The 18,486-nt window shown below is 39.3% G+C and overlaps 1 protein-coding gene across 6 annotated transcripts in view; it reads right to left on the bottom strand.

Moving 5' to 3' along the window:
- Positions 1 to 17,112, bottom strand: part of LOC121864515 (HORMA domain-containing protein 1-like) — a 78,688-nt gene extending 61,576 nt beyond the window's left edge. For 2 of the 6 annotated variants that reach the window (XM_042363579.1, XM_042363583.1), the window contains exons 1-10: positions 14,988 to 15,501; positions 13,120 to 13,236; positions 12,396 to 12,524; positions 11,705 to 11,832; positions 10,436 to 10,566; positions 9,459 to 9,544; positions 6,287 to 6,367; positions 4,684 to 4,954; positions 4,313 to 4,582; positions 1,624 to 1,787 (exon numbers count right to left, since the gene is read on the bottom strand). In XM_042363579.1, coding sequence (XP_042219513.1) covers positions 1,624 to 1,787; positions 4,313 to 4,582; positions 4,684 to 4,954; positions 6,287 to 6,367; positions 9,459 to 9,544; positions 10,436 to 10,566; positions 11,705 to 11,832; positions 12,396 to 12,524; positions 13,120 to 13,236; positions 14,988 to 15,050 — 1,440 coding nt within the window. In that variant the 5' untranslated portion in view covers positions 15,051 to 15,501. Of the gene's footprint in view, positions 1 to 1,623; positions 1,788 to 4,312; positions 4,583 to 4,683; positions 4,955 to 6,286; positions 6,368 to 9,458; positions 9,545 to 10,435; positions 10,567 to 11,704; positions 11,833 to 12,395; positions 12,525 to 13,119; positions 13,237 to 14,987; positions 15,502 to 17,057 lie in introns of those variants that run through there. The other 4 variants (XM_042363581.1, XM_042363580.1, XM_042363584.1 and 1 more) reach the window with 4 other exon arrangements.
- Between the last annotated feature and the right edge of the window lie 1,374 nt (positions 17,113 to 18,486).

Below are 18,486 nucleotides of genomic sequence, written 5' to 3'. Positions count from 1 at the left end.
AAGATGTCATTTCGATAAGACGGCTCTGCATAAACATCTCATAACTGTCAATTCCTTCCACTCTTCAACAACAAAAACCCAGAGAAGAAAAATAAAGAATACCGTACTATACAAGTTTGTGAGTCGGTCTACCACATGTGTAATGTTACCTCTATCATTAGTACTATGTCAGGAAAACATCTTGCCAGTGTCTTCCATTTATGATGATAATCTGTGTACTATAATGATACTGTAAGGGTGAAGTGGTTACAGTGCTCCTAAGGATCGCTGGTGTGATCCTAAGGCACCCACAGTACACCCAGCTGTATATGGGTATCTAAGTTTACGCATATGTAGAGAGTAGTGCTGACCATGCTGCCTCCTTGAATACAGAAGGTTTAACCCCTTCAGTCAGAGGGACCTACCTGGTACTGTACGTCCTCTTACACCAAGTATCACTAAACAGGTACATCCTTTATTCTCCATGACAGTAGGAAAAGCTGGGAGGGTAAAATTGCTCTGAAATGACAGAAGTCTTATTCTAAGACACATTGGTATCCCACTAAGCCTAGCCAGATTTGTTTTTCTTCTCTTGGGTTGGGGTGAGCATAGTACAGTACCGAGCTTATTGTATTTATATATTCTCTTACCTCTTGCTCTCAGTGGCCAGCCTGTTTTGTTTGATAAGAGTCTGACTACCATATGGTGGGTGGTGGGCTGCCATCTGAGTGTTGGGAACATTCTTTCTCATACCCACCCACCCACCCACCCCCTCCCTCACACACCCTCTGATATAGTGTTTGGTGACCATGTCGGGCCCTCTTGAGTGAAGGGGTTTATATAGTGTGCTGTATCCACATTGTTCCTAACACACCAACAAGTCTATGGGATCCACTTTTAATGCCACTGTACAGTTCTACTTTATCCTCTTTGCCATTGATAAGCTTGTTAGCAGCTTTGGCAATCAGTCGCATCTCTATTACACACTGTTAGCATGTACTGGCTCCTGAATGTACCTGTGCCAGTGTTAGTCAAGACTGGTCTAATTGACTCTCAGCCCTTCTCTTCCATCACAGTTTTCTCCTTCAGCCACTGTAACCCATCATGGTGGGTATAACTTAAATTTGGTTTAGAAATTAATATATTTGTGGTAAGGAAAAGCAATATTTCAAAATAATAAGAATCATCTCAGCAAGCTTAGCACACTTATCACCAACCCTATTTTATGACCATTTTCCATGTTTGTGTGGGTCAACTAAGTGGGTTTACATGGGTTAGCATATACAGTCTAGTATAAACTAAAGGAAAGCCAGGTAGCAGAGTAGCAGGAAGACAATAAACATAGGAGAACTATTCCACAGTTTGAAAATGTCCAACTCATTAAAAAATTAGCACAGAACATAAAAAGAACCATCAGTAGTACCCGTCCTCCCCTATAACAGTGCTCCTAAGAGTGACATAAACCTACAACAAACACATTAATCACATCAGCAGAGAAAAACTGCCGTGGGTGCCCTGTGAACCTCGTCTATAAATGTGACCCTTGACAAATCTTCCTGTATTCTAAAGTCATTTAAGTAATTCTAAAACACAATAATAAAATAGATCTTGCAATGTAATCACCAACTAAAGCAAATAACTCACCCCATGCTGATGACACCTGCACACAGCACATATAATCATGGGATCATCCTGAAGGCGCAAGCAAGGGCATTGTTTAAGGTCTCTCGTTCCACACAACAAACACGGAGAACTCTGCTTAGTGGACGTGAATGCTGACGCCAACACTTTGTCTGAGTCTTGATGATCTGGTTGATATACACGTGATATAATAAGATCGTCTAAAATTTTGATTCAACACTTTATTTTATTGACTTTTTGTTTCTTAATCGTGCAAAACCTAACACTTAACATCTGAGACATCATTACAAATCACAAAGCCAAATGATTAATCCAAAATTGAAAGCAGAACGCAAGTGATAACACTGACCAACAGAAGCACACATGACAAGCATAAGTAGTCACTTGCGCTTACACCTGGTACAGTGGCTGGTGCGTTTTGTGAGATGTGGCACCTCTGTGCTTGTTTACATTGTATTAAAACTCCTGGAATGGCATAAGGCACCTAACAATAGTAGCCAACTAAGAGTGACAGATAAACTTTCCACAGAGTTGCCACATCTCTCAAAACTTGCCAGCCACTTTACTGTACCAGGTATAAGTGTAAGCGACTGTAAATCTTATTCTTGTACTCATAATTTAACTTTCCCAACATTTATTCCCTCTAACTTACTCATTAAAAATAAGTTTGAAATAACACATTTACTTTTATCCTCTTCGCCAGTGATGTCTCTCTCTCTCCCCCCTTATATATCACACAAGATACAGAAGGGTTCAAGTTCTACTCCCATTCATATATTCCTCTACATAAATGTTACTGACACATATGATCATGTATCTTGGCCTCACAGCGACAAGATACCGTAGAACATGTAAATATTCACAGTGCCTTACTAAACCTTAACATCATGTCCGAGCCTCACCCCAGAGAAGACAAGGTTGTGTTTCTTGGCAACTTCAATGCCAGAGTTGGCAGAGATACTAACATTTGCAGGGAACCAGAGGGAGAAATAGACTAGGCAAGAGTAATTCCAACAGCCTACTCCACGCCCGTCCTTTCGGGGACAGGGGCGACGCCTCCCAGCACTAGGAGCCCAGTGACCCTCAGACACATTACATCTGTTGACTGGTTAATCTGACCTGAGATGGCACGCCACCATTGGCAACCGAGTCCTCCGAAACAGACTTCTTCCTGAGGCAGAAAACTTCTTCCCAGAATCTCAATGTGGTTTTAGACCATCACGTGGCACCACTGACAGGATCTTTGCTGCCCGTCAGATATAGGAAAAGTGCAGAGAACAGCGTCATGACCTGTACATGGCTTTCATCGACCTAATCAAGGCCTTCGACTCGGGACAACAGGGAAGCCCTCTGGTGGACCCTTAGCCATTTTGGCCGCCCACCAAAATTCATTGCCATTGTGAGGCAACTCCACAATGACATGAACGGCAGCGTCCTGCACAATGGCACCCAATCAGAGTTCTTCCCCATCCAAGTAGAGGTTAAACAATGGTGTGTACTGGCAACAACTCTCTTTTCCATCTTCTTGGCTGCCTTCCTTACTCGTGCCAGTGTCAATTTACCCAGCGGGGTGGACCGAGTACCAGATGAAGGATCTTTACAACATAAGACGACTCCAGGCAGGAACAAAGGTGTCAGCAGCTTCCATTACTGAGCTTCGGTATGTAGATGACCTCACCCTTGTTGCTCACACTGAACACGACCTACAGGAGATCCTGAACACCTACGCACACTTCGGCCTTGAGGTGAATGTATGTAAGACTCAGATTCTCTTTCAGCCTGACCCTGGTTCAGCCACACCTCCACCATCCATCCAGCTTAACGGTACTACTCTCTCTAATGTTACCCACTTTCAATATCTCGGCTCCCACCTGACCACCAGCGCAGACATCGATGAAGAGATTCATCATCGGATCAGATGTGCATCTCGAGCCTTTGGCGAACTCCGAAATCGTGTCTTCAGCTGTAGGGAGCCGAAATTATCCACAAAGTTGCACGTATATCGAGCAGTGGTCCTGCCTACCCTATTATATGGCAGTGAGATATGGGTCACATACAGGAGGCACCTGAAGGAACTTGAAAACTTTCACTAACGTAGTCTACGTTCCATCCTCTGAGTTCGCTGGGAAGACAAGAGAACAAATGCCAGTATTCTTGCTGACACCAACAGAAGGAGCATCGAGGCTACCATTATCCATGAACAACTACATTGGACTGGCCATGTTACACGCATGGACGACAGTAGACTGCCAAAGCAGTTACTTTACAGTCACCTAACGAATAGTAAACGTAACGCCGGCGGGCAATTGAAAAAGTAAAAGGATAGTCTTATGACAAACCTGAGAAGGTGCAAAATCGCCCCCCTCATCTGGGAGACGATTACTCCACACCGTAACGCTTGGAGAAGCACCACACGAGAAAGTGTCAATACTTTCGAGTTAGCCCGACTGCATACCGAGGCAGACAAGCACCAACATCAGAAAGATGTTGCCACCGCCCCTCCCACAGTAGAGGGAACCCTCCACATGTGCAACGAATGTGGATGACATTGCGGGTCCCGTATCGGCCTCTTTAGTCACCTCAAAACTCACCAACCTAGGTGACATCCTTAATTACTCATATCATTGTATCATAGCATAGTAGTAGTAGTTTGTGTGTGTCTGTGTGTGTGTGTAAAACAATTAGTACATACCACGCAATGAACGGTGGACATCTGGTTCAGCAGTAGAGGACATACCACGCAATGAACGGTGGACATCTGGTTCAGCAGTAGAGCACATACCATGCAATGAACGGTGGACATTTGGTTCAGCAGTAGAGGACATACCACGCAATGAACGGTGGACATCTGGTTCAGCAGTAGAGCGCATACCACGCAATGAACGGTGGACATCTGGTTCAGCAGTAGAGGACATACCACGCAATGAACGGTGGACATCTGGTTCAGCAGTAGAGGACATACCACGCAATGAATGGACATCTGGTTCAGCAGTAGGACATACCACGAATGGTGGACATCTGGTTCAGCAGTAGAGGACATTGGTTCAGCAGTAGAGCACATACCACGCAATGAACGGTGGACATCTGGTTCAGCAGTAGAGGACATACCACGCAATGAACGGTGGACATCTGGTTCAGTTGTAGAGGACATACCACGCAATGAACGGTGGACATCTGGTTCAGCAGTAGATGACATACCACGCAATGAACGGTGGACATCTGGTTCAGCTGTAGAGGACATACCACGCAATGAACGGTGGACATCTGGTTCAGCAGTAGAGGAAGGCAAAATATTTTCCTTCTCACTCATGGAGTCTGTCATGCTCGGCACCTGCTTGGGGTCAATAACAATAAACAGCATTAAGATGGTGTTCACACACACATTGTTTAAAGTATTGTCAGGGATAAAAAAAATCAACAGTGGTGACGTTTGATGAACTGTACTGTACACTCACCACTAAAAGTTTTCTAAGGATCATACCGTACTATGACAAAATGAATGAGGAATCTGAACATTGCTCTCTGATGAAGTTTTATTACAAATTAAATTACTTCTTTTCACCTGTAAATACTATAAAGATGAACAACATATTTTATTGAGAAATATTGAGTCCTTTCACAACCAGGCACACCAACCATTCTGAGACGACATGAGCAATAGTGATCATTCTGAGTTCTGTTGCGTCCAACTGTTAGAGAACTTTCTGTGGCAAGTGTACACATGTCCTTTGTTGTAGCTATGTATGTTAACATGATCACAATATCACCTTTATAACACAAACAAACTTCCTTTTTCATTATGCAGTGAACCTGGTTTTTTGTGCCACCTGACTTTTGAGCCTACTCGCCCTCTTCTTAAAGCAACCAAAGTAAGAACACATAAACAATAAGATTAAGGGAAATAAAAATAACCCCAAAAAGATCTGGAAGCAACAAATGAAAAGAACATTCCAACATAATGTTAAAACATCAATGATGAGCTCTGTCACAAAGCATCTAAAGTTGCAAACCATCTCTGCCTATGGGAGGGGAGCTCTCAGTGTGAGCTATGGCTGAGCGGGCACGGGAGTGCTTAGTGACGCAATTTGTGTAGAAAGACCACGAGTGTTAACTGGTTTAAATCATGTCTTAGCAACAGAAAACAAATTGTTGTTTTAAATAACACCAAGTCCACAAGGGAGTATCATAAGATGTTTGCTCTTCCTGTGTTAAGTAAACAACATACTCATTAGTGTTAACTGTAAACCATTGCTGTATGCTGATGAAAGTGCTCTTTTAGTGTGAGGTTAAGATCCAATGATACAGCTAACGAGTTATCTGAACTGGAGTCATGTAAACCAGTGGCTGATAGACAACAAATTATCCCTACATCTTGGAAAGACTGAAGAAATATTATCTGGATCAAAAAGAAAACTCAAAAGGTAAACAAATTCATTGTACTATATGGGAATGAGCCCACCTCAACTGTACCCTCGGTGAAATACCTTGAGCTAACTCTCGGCTCGTTTGTCTGTTGAATTAATCGTGGATAAAATAGACAAAAAAGTTTGAAAGATATTCTCAAGGCCTGATTCCTCAAACCATAATAAAAGTAACTGAAAACATTAAGAACACTAACACAGAAGGTAGTAAAGTAGAGGAGAGAGATATAGATGCTGTACTGTACCTGTTTCTGGGCGTTACTACTATAGAGAGATGTAGTAACACCAAGTCTCACACTGTGAAACGTTGACTGCACCATGCTAACCTGAAATAAACAAAGAACACCATTATATACTGTATATATCAACACTCATCCTTATACAGTATTATGTTTTAAGCAAATAATGGAGTATTGACCCTGAAGCACCACTGAATAATGCAAGACTGAACTGGACTGGATGATGTTTATATTACTGTACACTGCCCATGGAGTTAAAACTTAATAAATCTCTCAACACAGGATCTACCTTCATCCACAGATATAGAGAATCAGTAAACAGTGTCCATGTCATTAACGAAAATCTATAAGTAATGTCGATGATATTACAGTAAAAGTCCAAAAATACGGATGCCAGAAATCCGGACCACCCAAGAATCCGGACTTTTTGAAAACTTTCAAACTTTTTAAATTTAGTGGGCTTTTGTGGGTTACGTAAATGAATGGAGTTGCTTTAAAAAAAATTAATTTACATAATTCTAATAATAAAATTAACTAAATTATAGGTAGCTAATTTTGTTAGTTTTGTAATTAGCTTGTCCTGATGTAAAATTTGAGGCACTATAAATCTTTTGTGTATGTGTGCATGCGTGAACGCCACAGCTACACAGCGACAACAAGCGACCACGCGATAGCTACTTTAAAACAAGCAATCAAACTGTGACAACATATATAATTTTGAGTCCTACTCTTTCCATTTACAGAGTACAAGCCCATAATAATGGCTCCTAAAGTAGATAAACTTTGTTGTGTGAAGAGAAAGAAGAACACATTGAAATTGAGTGACAAACTTGAAATAATTAAGAAACAAGAACGTGGTGTGAGCAATGCTGTTCTAATGGAAACATACGACATTGGAAAGTCAACAATTTATAATATAAAAAAGGCAAAGAATAAAATTCTAGAATTCACAGCTTCTTCTGAGCCTTACAATAAAATTGCTGAAAGAAAAAGTTTACATCGGCCCAAATTAGAAAATCTTGATAAAGTGTTTCAAGAATGGTTTTTGTTAGAACGATTAGAAAGTGTGGCAATTTCTGGGCCGATGTTTATTGCCAAAGCAAAGTCTTTTAAGGAGCAAATGAACATTGAATCAGAGTGAGCAGTTAGTGATGGATGGCTTATGAATTTCAAGACTCGTCATGGTATTAGACAGTTAGATATTGCTGGAGAAAGACAGTCGGCTGATACACAAGCAGCAACAAAATATAGTGCTACATTTGAACAAATTGTAAATGACTATGATCTCACAACCGATCAAATTTATAATGCTGATGAAACAGGGGTTTACTGGAAGTGTTTGCCCACAAAAACTTTGGCTGGAAACCAAGAACAAAATGCAACAGGGTTTAAGCTTAATAAGGAAAGATTTACCGTTTTTATATGTGCTAATGCTTCAGGTCAGCATAAAATTAAGCTTTTGGCGATTAGCAAACTTAAGAGCCCACGGGCCTTTAAAGGAATTGTGCACTTGCCTGTGTCCTATAAAGCCCAAAAGAGTGCTTGATGGACAAAGACATATTTTGCAATTGGTTTGTTCATGATTTTGTTCCATCAGTTCGTCAGAACTTAAGGAAATTGGGTAAGCCTGCAAATACCAAGTGCCAGCTACTTCTCGACAACTGTAGGGCCCACCCGCATGAATCAAAATTAGTGTCTGAGGGAATATTTATGCATGTTACTTGTCACCAAACGTAACATCATTGATTCAACCCATGGATCAAGGAGTCATTAGGAACTTTAAATGTCACCCTAAAAATGATTTTATGACGAAAATGATGAATAAGAATGTCAACCCTACAGAATTTCAACGCAGTTTTAAGATCAAGGATGCAATATTTTCACTCGTGACTGCATGGAATGCAGTCAAGCCTGAAACACTTTTAAGAGAGTGGCGAAAGTTGTGGCCGAAAGTGATGTTTGCAGATCTAGAGTGTGATCAAGACAAAGATTTTGAAGGATTCCACATAAAGCAGAGGGCATCTGAAGTGCAAGAACTGATGGAGACTTAAATTATCTCGGGAAGACAACCCTCTACGCAAGCTTAATGCTGCCGACATAGAAGAGTGGATACACATTGACGATGATATTGAAGTTGCAGCCACTTTCACTGATCAAGAAATCATTCAAAGCATTACAACTCCTGAGAAGAGATTTGTTCAGAAGAATCTGGTGAAGAAGACGACAGAGTTAAAGAAAAGATATCTTGGGCTGCTGCAGAAAAGGGCATTGAAACGGTTATTAAATTTGTGGAACAGAACCATAGCTTCAGTCTTCAAGACGCCATTGCATGCACACATGGTGCAGAATAATCTTATCACAAAGAAATTACAGTCGTAAACAAGTATTTAAAGAAAGCAGTGTCAAGCAGTGCAGCAGATGCAGTAGAAGCTGCAAGTGTTCCATCCACAAGCAGTGCAGCAGACGATATAGAAGTCGTGGAAATGAACGCATAAATGTTTATTTGTTGTTTTGTACTTTGTATTTTATAGGAAAATGTTTCATTAATAAACTACAAATAAATAATCAATTTGTATAAAATAATTTCTTCTTTCATTTGTTTACTGTATTTTTCTTTTACAATGTTCATTTTTAAACATGATTTCAAGCATTACACGCCCCTTTTTTTTGTAGTGAAAAATGTTTGTTTACATTTTTGTCAAGTGTTGACTTTATTTTTCTTTAAACTGCTCGTTTTGATAAATGAAGCATGCTGTATTTGCTAATGGATAAACTATCAAAATGTACCTGTTCATCTCTTCTTTATTCCTCCTTAAATTTGAATTTTAAAAGTACTGCCTGAGAATCCGGAAAATCCGGACCAACCCAATCCCCAAGCAATCTGGATTTTTGGACTTCTACTGTATTCACATTTTGAAAGATGAAACCATCCCTGAGAAGAGTTAGGGTAATACGGAGGCCAATGTGACAAATTTAGAGGCAGAGAATACCAGAAGAAGTACTGTACTGTAATGTACTGTACTAACCTTGCCTGTTCCTAAGACTAGTTATGAATATTGAGTAGAACCTCTGTTCTACTGCACCCAAACATATTACAGTACTGTAGTTTACTTGAACATTACAACATAAGGAAGAAGTTAGTTAAGATGATTATATTATGTATACAGACTGCACAAACCTTTACTTTAGTTGGGGCTGACGAAAATTTTGCTCGAGAGTCAATAACTGGCATGAAGGCCGCAGGGTCATAGTCTGCTGGCGTCACTGTAGAGAGGATGTAACTATCAAGTAAACAAAAATGTTAAATCTAGGACATGTTGTATTAATGACTAGTGAGTATATGAAGTGAAAACTGAATACAAATATACAACAGTGTGGATAATAACTCTTAAGACACAAATCTGTGAAATATAGATTTGTTACCTGCCAGAGACAAGCTCTTAGTTCAGTGGTGTACAGAAAATAGACTGCTCTTTGTAAGCTTGGCAGCACATGGGTTACAACAGCACATGGAAGACAGAGCAACCAACTCAAGAAACTCATCCTACAACTTGGCAGCAATCTTGCATGTGCTAGACCCAGGGTTTTGGGAGTTTATTAAAAACATAAATAGTCAAGATTGTAAAATAATAACAATCTTCACAGGACTAAACACTGGCACAGGTACATTCTGGATCCAATACATGCCCAGTAATTGCCAACCGTGCATAACAGTGTGGCTAACGTGCAGATCAGTGGTGAAGAGGATAAAAAGTAAACAAAAGTACAGTAAATATACTGTACAGGTACCTTACCTCATTTACTTTTATCCTCTTCACCAGATGATCGTCATTGGTTCTGATAGTTTTGTCTAGGGCTAGATTGAACAAACACATTATGTCTTCATGTAAAAATTTAATGTTACAATACTTGACATTTATCTTCCTGATGGCCTTAAGAACTTAAATAATAAAAATAAAATGCTCAAAAAGTCCCTAAAACTTTCCTTTCCTTTATCCTCATTGCCACTCATCGATTTGTTGCTGCCTGGACAGTTATCATGTCTCTGTTACACAAGTACTGTATGTACTGAGCATGCACTGGCTCCAGATTGTAAAATGTCCAAAAGTCCCCAAACAAGGCAAAAAACTAATTCAACAAAGCTGGAACTTTTACCATCATCATAATAAAACAGCTTGAAGCCAAAAATGACAGTTTCAGGAAGCTGTACAAAAGACTGCAACATCAGGATGACTTTTCGCAGCATCTTCATTATAGGCATCTTCAAGATGAACGACTTTTCACCACTGAAAGAAATAATTTGTTATAAAACTTTTTGGTTGAAATTTCAGTCAGGTAAAGGAGTTGGGTAGTGATCAGAGCAACATAGTATTATAAACACAGTATTATTCTCTTGATGATGGAACAGCCTCTCAGGGCATTACTCCTGAGTCAAGGCTCCTGCACTGTCAAGCAGAAGAACCAACCTAGTAGGTAGTAGGCAGCTACCAAACAGGTAGGTACTACCGCCTGGGAAGATATTGGAAGCATAATGTGTTGTCTAATGGTAGACCCTGCTGCTATATGGCATCACGAAAATTGTGACCAAGTCCCAGGTTGCTGACCTGACTTTCTGCCTCATTTACACACAATTGCAGGTCTCAATTGTTTCTCTTACATGGACAACACAACATACATAATGTATATCGTCTCTCACTCTTGAATTATTTTTTTCGTTTTTGTATTTATTTATTATTTTTTTAATTTGCTATTAATTTTATTAATTGTTGTCATAAAAATATTAGATATTATTATTATTATTTATTATTAATATATTTTTGCCCCACAGGCCCTGATGTGGGTCAGTGACCTGTGCCCAGGTGGGCTAATCCCCGTAAAAAAAAAAAAAAAAAATTAAACGTTCACCCGCTACAGGCAGTGTGTCAACCCAGAAAATGCACTGAACACCAGGGAAAAGACACAACTCTGGTGGCCCAGTTGTCATCAGGCAGGTGTGCAGCAAGTTTTATGGCCGGATGTCCTTCCTACTGCCAACTTACTTTTACAGTCGTAACTGGGTATTATATGTAGGACTCCCAAACAATCACCATACTGGCAAGAGAGTCATAACTCCGAGGTAATGAAAGATTATCTACATTTGTTTAAAATTTCTCTCAAGTGGCAATACACCAGGTGGAGTGTGAGGACTGGTGCTACTGATGCCATCCTGCAGAAATACCTAACTACACTATGAGAGACTGAACACAGAATAATCATCAGGTGCAGGTGGTGGCAGCAACACACCCATCCATCACCATAATACAGTGTATTTCTAAAGTTCTTACGAGTAAAATTAATTTAAAGATAGAACTGAGTTTTCTTGGGATATTTTAAGGTTTGAAGTACAATTCAAGATTTAGATATATCATCTTTGACTCTACTTACTGTATGCTTTGACCTTTTAACTGAGAGAGAGTTGAGGAGCCATCCTTAAAGTAGCTCAAATTGAATGTGTAAATCTCAAGAGGATTATCTGGATCATGTTCATAAATAATGAGTTGCATCTCCCTCAACTGAAACACAAGAATACTGCAGTTAATATATCAACATCTAATTGTTTTTACAAGAGATAAGAAATTTGGACTGGGCCACCCTGCTCAACATATCCCTGCTCATTGTTGTTTCATTATTAAACCACTAGAGAAGGTGTCTGTTTAGCATCGTTATGTTTTGTCTTAGTGTCGTTGGTCATCGTCTACTAATATGTGCCTCTTGATATGTGGTGTATGAGTAGAGCCCACATAACCTCATACTGATCACTACAAGACGAGTCCCATTCTAACCACTGCAAAACTCATCGACAACTCTTCTTTAGTTTAATAACACTGAAACTGCCTACCAAATGACCCTCCTCCCCATGTTCTTATGTTACATATGAACCACTTATACTGTACTATATTTTCAGCTTATGGCTATGGTACTTTTTAATAAACCATTACTGTATTATTATCAGTACCATAATAATAGTAGTAGTAATATTATCCTCATTATTAAACTGTACCTCTGTCATTATGATCCTTAGGCAATAAATTATAAGCAATATAAGTAAGCACTCTTTAGTAAAATTTTAACTCACATACTGCTTCTCAATTGCCTCATAGCACCCCTCGATACTCTCCATGAAAGTGTGTGGTGCGATGTGTTGGCCGCTTCTCTTTAGAATCTTCAGGTTTATGTCCTGGATAACTTTGTCACAGTACACAGCCTGTTCGGGGGGATAAGACCATCATGTCATTAAAACATCTACTCACCAGTTTCTCTGAAAAGTCATCAGTGAATCTTCCTTTGTATGTTAACGATTCATCCATTACTTCAAACTTTCTATAATCAAGCAGTCAGTGTCTTGTCTCGTGGATACAAATAAGATTCATGTGTCAGTTTATGTTGCTATGGTCAGTCCTGTAGAGATGGTTACATTAATTAAACATCTGCTCAACAACATGGTCCTGTGCCCCGCTCTTAAGGGTGGAAGGAGCTCACTCTTTCTTGACAACTATACTGGTACAGCACTGTTATAAACAAATAATAAGCCATTGAAATTTAATTATATTCCTCAGCTACAAAAAAATTGGAGATTAATTGTGTAGTATTTAGTATAAACTACAAAACAAAGAGGAGAATGATCTTTATACTGTAGTGGTAAACAGTTAATAAAATTAACATTGTAAAGGGAGGGGGAGGTGCTAAAGGTTTGGAAAATCCTCAACTTTTGTCTTATTTTCATGTCTCTACTTTTATCCTCTTCACCACTGATCGACTCGTAGTGTATACACAGAGACACAACTTGTCACAATAGTTACCTCGGGAAAAAGTGAACGCAGGTAGGTAATGGTAGAGATGGTCACTGTGAGTAGCTGCTTAATTGCCAATGTTGACAGACTGACAGTGCCGAGTCTGTTTGTGAATAAAGATGACCACTGAAAAAAAAAAACAGGAAGAACATAATATTACATGTGGGAGGCTCAGAGCACAAAGAGCAAATCTTAACAACTTCCAACACAGACACCGAGTACCAACACAGACACCGAGTACCAACACAGACACCTACTCTATCTATTGACACTCACTTAATATATTCCTCCCCTTCGTGTTCTTTTTCTCCTCACTTAACACATCAACTACAATCATAAACTACAGTATAATTTTCACAAGCATTATATTTTGGAAGCATTGTAATTATAGTACGTAATTAACAAGAGCTGTCATGAAATAACCAAGGAACCAAGATTACTTATGAACAGTTGCATCAACCATTCCAAGATGCAGAACTGTCACCGTGTTGACATAAGTATATCTGTCTGATGCAAGTTCAATAGTAGAAGCAAAACCATAGTACAGTATAGTACACACAAGTGATCGAGGGAACGTTCGTGCCCAGTGAAAGTTTGAACGCTCGTGACACCGTACAGCGAATGAGGGTACGCCAAGTCCGTAGACTTGCATGGTTAATTAGGGTGCACCAAGTCCGTAAACTTGCATCGTTTTCCATTGTAAATAAAATGGTTAATTAATGCCATCCTAAAGAAACTATCGACATGGGACCAGGTTTGTTCCACTCCACGATTTTTTTTTGCGATTTTTCCACCAAGTTTGATGAAAAACGATTGTGCCGTTTCGGCTGCCCAGAACAGACAGACACGCCTAGTCCTATAGTATATTAGATGAGGCGCTCCGCATCAGAAGGGGGTGAAACGCCAAATTAAAAAAGCTGAGAAAAACGTATTTAAAGTTTTTCGAAGTTCAAACAACCATAACTGTTGTTTATTAAGCTAGTGGGTTCTTTTTTTATCGTGCAGCTCAATCCCTTTCCTAGTGAACAGTGAAAACTGGAAGTTAGTACTGTGAATAATTATTATTTTATCGCAAGTTGAATGAGAATAACTACCTGAAAAGAAAAGGAAAAGTAACAGACGTGACCGATCGCCCAAGCGGCTAACGAGCTGATCAGTGGTGAAGAGGATAAAAGTAAAGTGATGTACAGTGGTTTGATCTTCAAACCAACAATAATTGCATTTTTCTGCAAAATTTTCTTATTATTATTATTGGCTAATACTGTAAAACAAGTTAATGATCACCAAAAACATCACTGATGATGTACGACTGTACTGTAGTAGTGGCTGTCAAGAACACACAGCTCTTCTATACACATGTGATTTGGAGATCGGGTGAAAATGTTAAGTTTTCATGTTATAGAACGCCTACAAAGAAAGACGACTTTCTTCATTATTTGTCTACCCACAGTGAGAACCAAGACAGGTGTGGTGATTAGTTTCTTCCTAAGAGCTACAAGGATATGTCATGAGGAATATTTGAATAATAAACCTAAGTACAGTATATACAACGGCATTTAGTTACACTGTCCTAAAGGATTACTGGTAATCACAAAACTGAAGAAAGCAATCAGGATATTAGACACACACACAGGTGAGGAAGAAGTAAAGTACAGTACCTGTATATGACAGTTCCATATTCAAGAGAAGCCCAAGTTGTGGATACATGTACAGTATATTCTTACAAGATGTATCAGGGATTAAGATACACATTTAATACAGTGAGAGCAATACAAAGTGGCTAGAATATCAACAAAGTGATCAATACAATAATCCATGTGATGGTTCTTTGACAGTTTGTTATAGTCAAACAAGGTGCAGAAAAATGAAGGCCATACCATGTCAGTGATCACATCAGGATCTGTAGGAGATGCCAGCTTAGTCAACTGTGCAAGTGACATGATGCTCTTGTCCACATGGATTGGGAGATTTTCCTGCAAATTACACAGAAGTCTTCATTAAAAATTAAGGCTGCTGCCGCACTGAGAGTGGGCAGGCGAGAGCTGGTGGGCGCAGAAGACTTTGCAGCATTATAACCCTTAGACGTGGCCACACTGGCAGAGGGCGCGGGCTGGCAACAACACGTGCCCGCTCCCGCCTGCCCGCTCTCAGTGCGGCCGCAGACTAAGGACTGAATCCCTATATTAGGTTTTATAATGAAACCTACGTGGGTGACTCAAGTTATTAGCCAGCCTTAGTCTACAGTGACCAAACCTGTAGCTCACCTTTTAATAGTTGAGAAGGTGCTGTAAACAACATCCCTTACAGCAATAACCACAACCCTTTATATTAGAATGGTCCCACAAGATACAGTACTGTACTTTATAACATAAGAACATAAGAACATAAGAACATAAGAAAATAAGGAGTCTGCAATAGGCCGGTTGGCCTGTGCATGGCAGCTCCTGTCGAGAGTTACTACCACTCTCTATCATCCATGAATCTATCTAGCCTCCTTTTGAAACTTTCCAGAGTTCCAGCACTTACTACAAAGTTGCTAAGCTTGTTCCACTCGTCCACCACCCTATTTGTGAATCAGTTTCTTCCTATCTCCCTCCTAAACCTAAACTTATCCAACTTAAATCCGTTGCTTCGAGTCCTATCCTGCTCGGATATTATAAGAACTTGATCTATATCTATAACAGTAAGGCTGCCATCCCATGTATCACCTTGTGCATTGTCATAGTCACAACATGGGACTGTCGATTACTTAAACCATTCCCAGTTGCCTTGTACTGTACACCCTTAAGAGGAAGGAGGGTTACTGAGTCTCCCAGTCCCTTTTACATTATTTTTTTTTACGGACATTAGCCCACCCAAGCACAGGTCACTGACCCACATCGGGGCATGGGGGGCGAAATAATAATAATAATAATAATAATAATAATAATAATAATAATAATAATAATAATAATAATAATAATAATAATAATAATAATAATAATTATTAATAAATCACTAGCTGTGGCACCAAGCGACAAACCCACAACCAAGACTGTCACTGGAGGTTAAAGACTGGCCAACCACCGGTCACCGTCACGTAAATAATATAGCGAAAGTGGCTAGATTATGGTTGAAAATTGCTAAAATGCTACAGTGTAAAAACAAAGCCATAAGAAAAAATGGCATACTTTCAACATTTCATTTATGGCTGTAATAGCACTAAATACAAACAAAATTATAATAATGCGCGTGGCTGAAGAACAAGGAAAAGCAGTACATGGCACTACAGGCTAGACCAAAACAGGCGGACACGTGACTTATCAGCTGACGAAAACTGAACGAGATCTCTACTGTTTCCACCTCCCCTCTCTCTCTCTCTCTCTCTCGTCATTACAGTTCCTGTTTCTTTCCGTGGAGAAAATGATGGAAGCTGAAATTCCGGACTTTTGAAGAATTTTAATAATTACTTCCGGATGAAGATTACGAGACCTAAATGGAGGACATGTCCGAGAATACACAGAACCTATTAAAACTTGACCAACCTAACCTTACCAGAAAAACCTTTTAAAACATACCTAACGACATTGAAAGGATTCTCTTCTACGTTTATCTAATTAGTAGATTGCAATTAACGTTTCATATAGTTTCATCCAATTCTATCAACTAAAATACCCTACCTAACCGACAACCGGATAAATATTCACAAATATCCATGGAAAAATCAGTGTTGTTGCTAGATCAAGGAGCGGATGTTTCCTATAGCCATACAAACATAATAAATACCCATATTAACTTATTAATAAAAATTTACCATTCATTTGACACAAACATATCTTCTCATAGGTGTTAAATATCCTCAAGATACTGATTCAACCATGCAACAGGTGTTAACAATTACCACCAATAATAAGAACCTATATTTACCAAACAATATAGAAATTAATTAATACAATTTTATAACTTACGAACAAGAGAGAGTAAAGGACAGCCCCTAACACGTCCACCTTCCCTCAGCACCGGGACAACACTGATGGATGATGGGTCGTCTCTTGTCCCAATGCTCCGCTAAACATTTAATTAATTTTCTATATTACTCTGATATTATACTGTTCATTGAAGCCATTAGAGTTATTAATTATATTTTATATAAGTAATTAAATTTTATAAAGAAACTCTTATTAAGTGAAGCCGCATGAAAGAACAGTAAAACATGATTACCGGTGTATTCTAAGATGTATGGCGATTGAAGCAGTTTTTGCCTTTAAACACGTATCTTATTGCTTGTTACTTATATACCCACATTAAGGTATCACAGTAGTTCAATTAGTTTATATAGACTTACCGAACCAGTGCTAGAGGACAGGGGATGCCCAGTGAAGTGGTCCAAGTTAGAACCAGAGCTGCTAACGAGGCAAACATATGACAGCTGGTGACGCCATGAGAAATATATTCCTCATTGTTCAAGAAATGCATATAAAATGTAAAGGACCTAATAATTTTTTCTTCAGTAATATATATGACTTTTTTTATCAACTCCTTTAGTATACATCAACAGATAACGTATAGTATAAATGGATTGTGGGGGATAGATCACTATCCTCTAACTACCGCCCAATCAGCCTAACATCAATAGTATGCAAACTACTAGAATCAATCATTTCAAACTCTATTCGAAACCACCTGGAGAAGCACAAGTTGATCAATGATTCCCAACATGGCTTCACAAGCGGGCGTTCATGTCTATCTAATCTATTAACATTCTTTTCATCTGTTTTCGAGTCGGTGGACGAGGGGCACAATTATGATGTGGTATATCTCGACTTTAGCAAAGCCTTCGACAGAGTCCCCCACGAAAGACTAATTAGAAAGGTAGAAGCACATGGCATCAAAGGTAATATCCTTAAATGGATTAGGGCGTGGTTACAGGACAGGACACAGCGAGTGAGCATTAACAGCAGTAAGTCCCATTGGAGCAACGTCACTAGTGGAGTTCCCAAGGCTCAGTACTTGGACCATTATTATTTATTATATACATAAACGATATAGATATCGGCATAGACAGCAACATAAGTAAATTTGCTGATGACACTAAAATAAGACGTGTAATTAAATCTGACGAGGACTCCGCAAAACTACAGGAAGATCTAAACAAATTTTTCGAATGGTCTGAAAAATGGCAGATGAAATTCAATGTGGACAAATGTAAAGTACTCAGTATAGATGTAAACAGGGAAACCAGATATCAGATGAACAACGATGCCATAGAGAAATCCGACTGAGAGAGAGATTTAGGAGTAATGATAAGTAGGAACCTTAAGCCAAGTAAACAATGTGTTTTTGCTCGTAACAAGGCTAATAAAGTACTTGGGTTCATACAAAGGAGTGTTAGTTACA

This window comes from Homarus americanus, unplaced genomic scaffold, assembly GCF_018991925.1.
Source record: "Homarus americanus isolate GMGI-L3 unplaced genomic scaffold, GMGI_Hamer_2.0 scaffold25860, whole genome shotgun sequence".
Classification (NCBI taxonomy): Eukaryota; Metazoa; Arthropoda; class Malacostraca; order Decapoda; family Nephropidae; genus Homarus; species Homarus americanus.
Note: the sequence above shows the minus strand (reverse complement) of the source record. Positions and strands in the feature narration are given on the sequence as shown.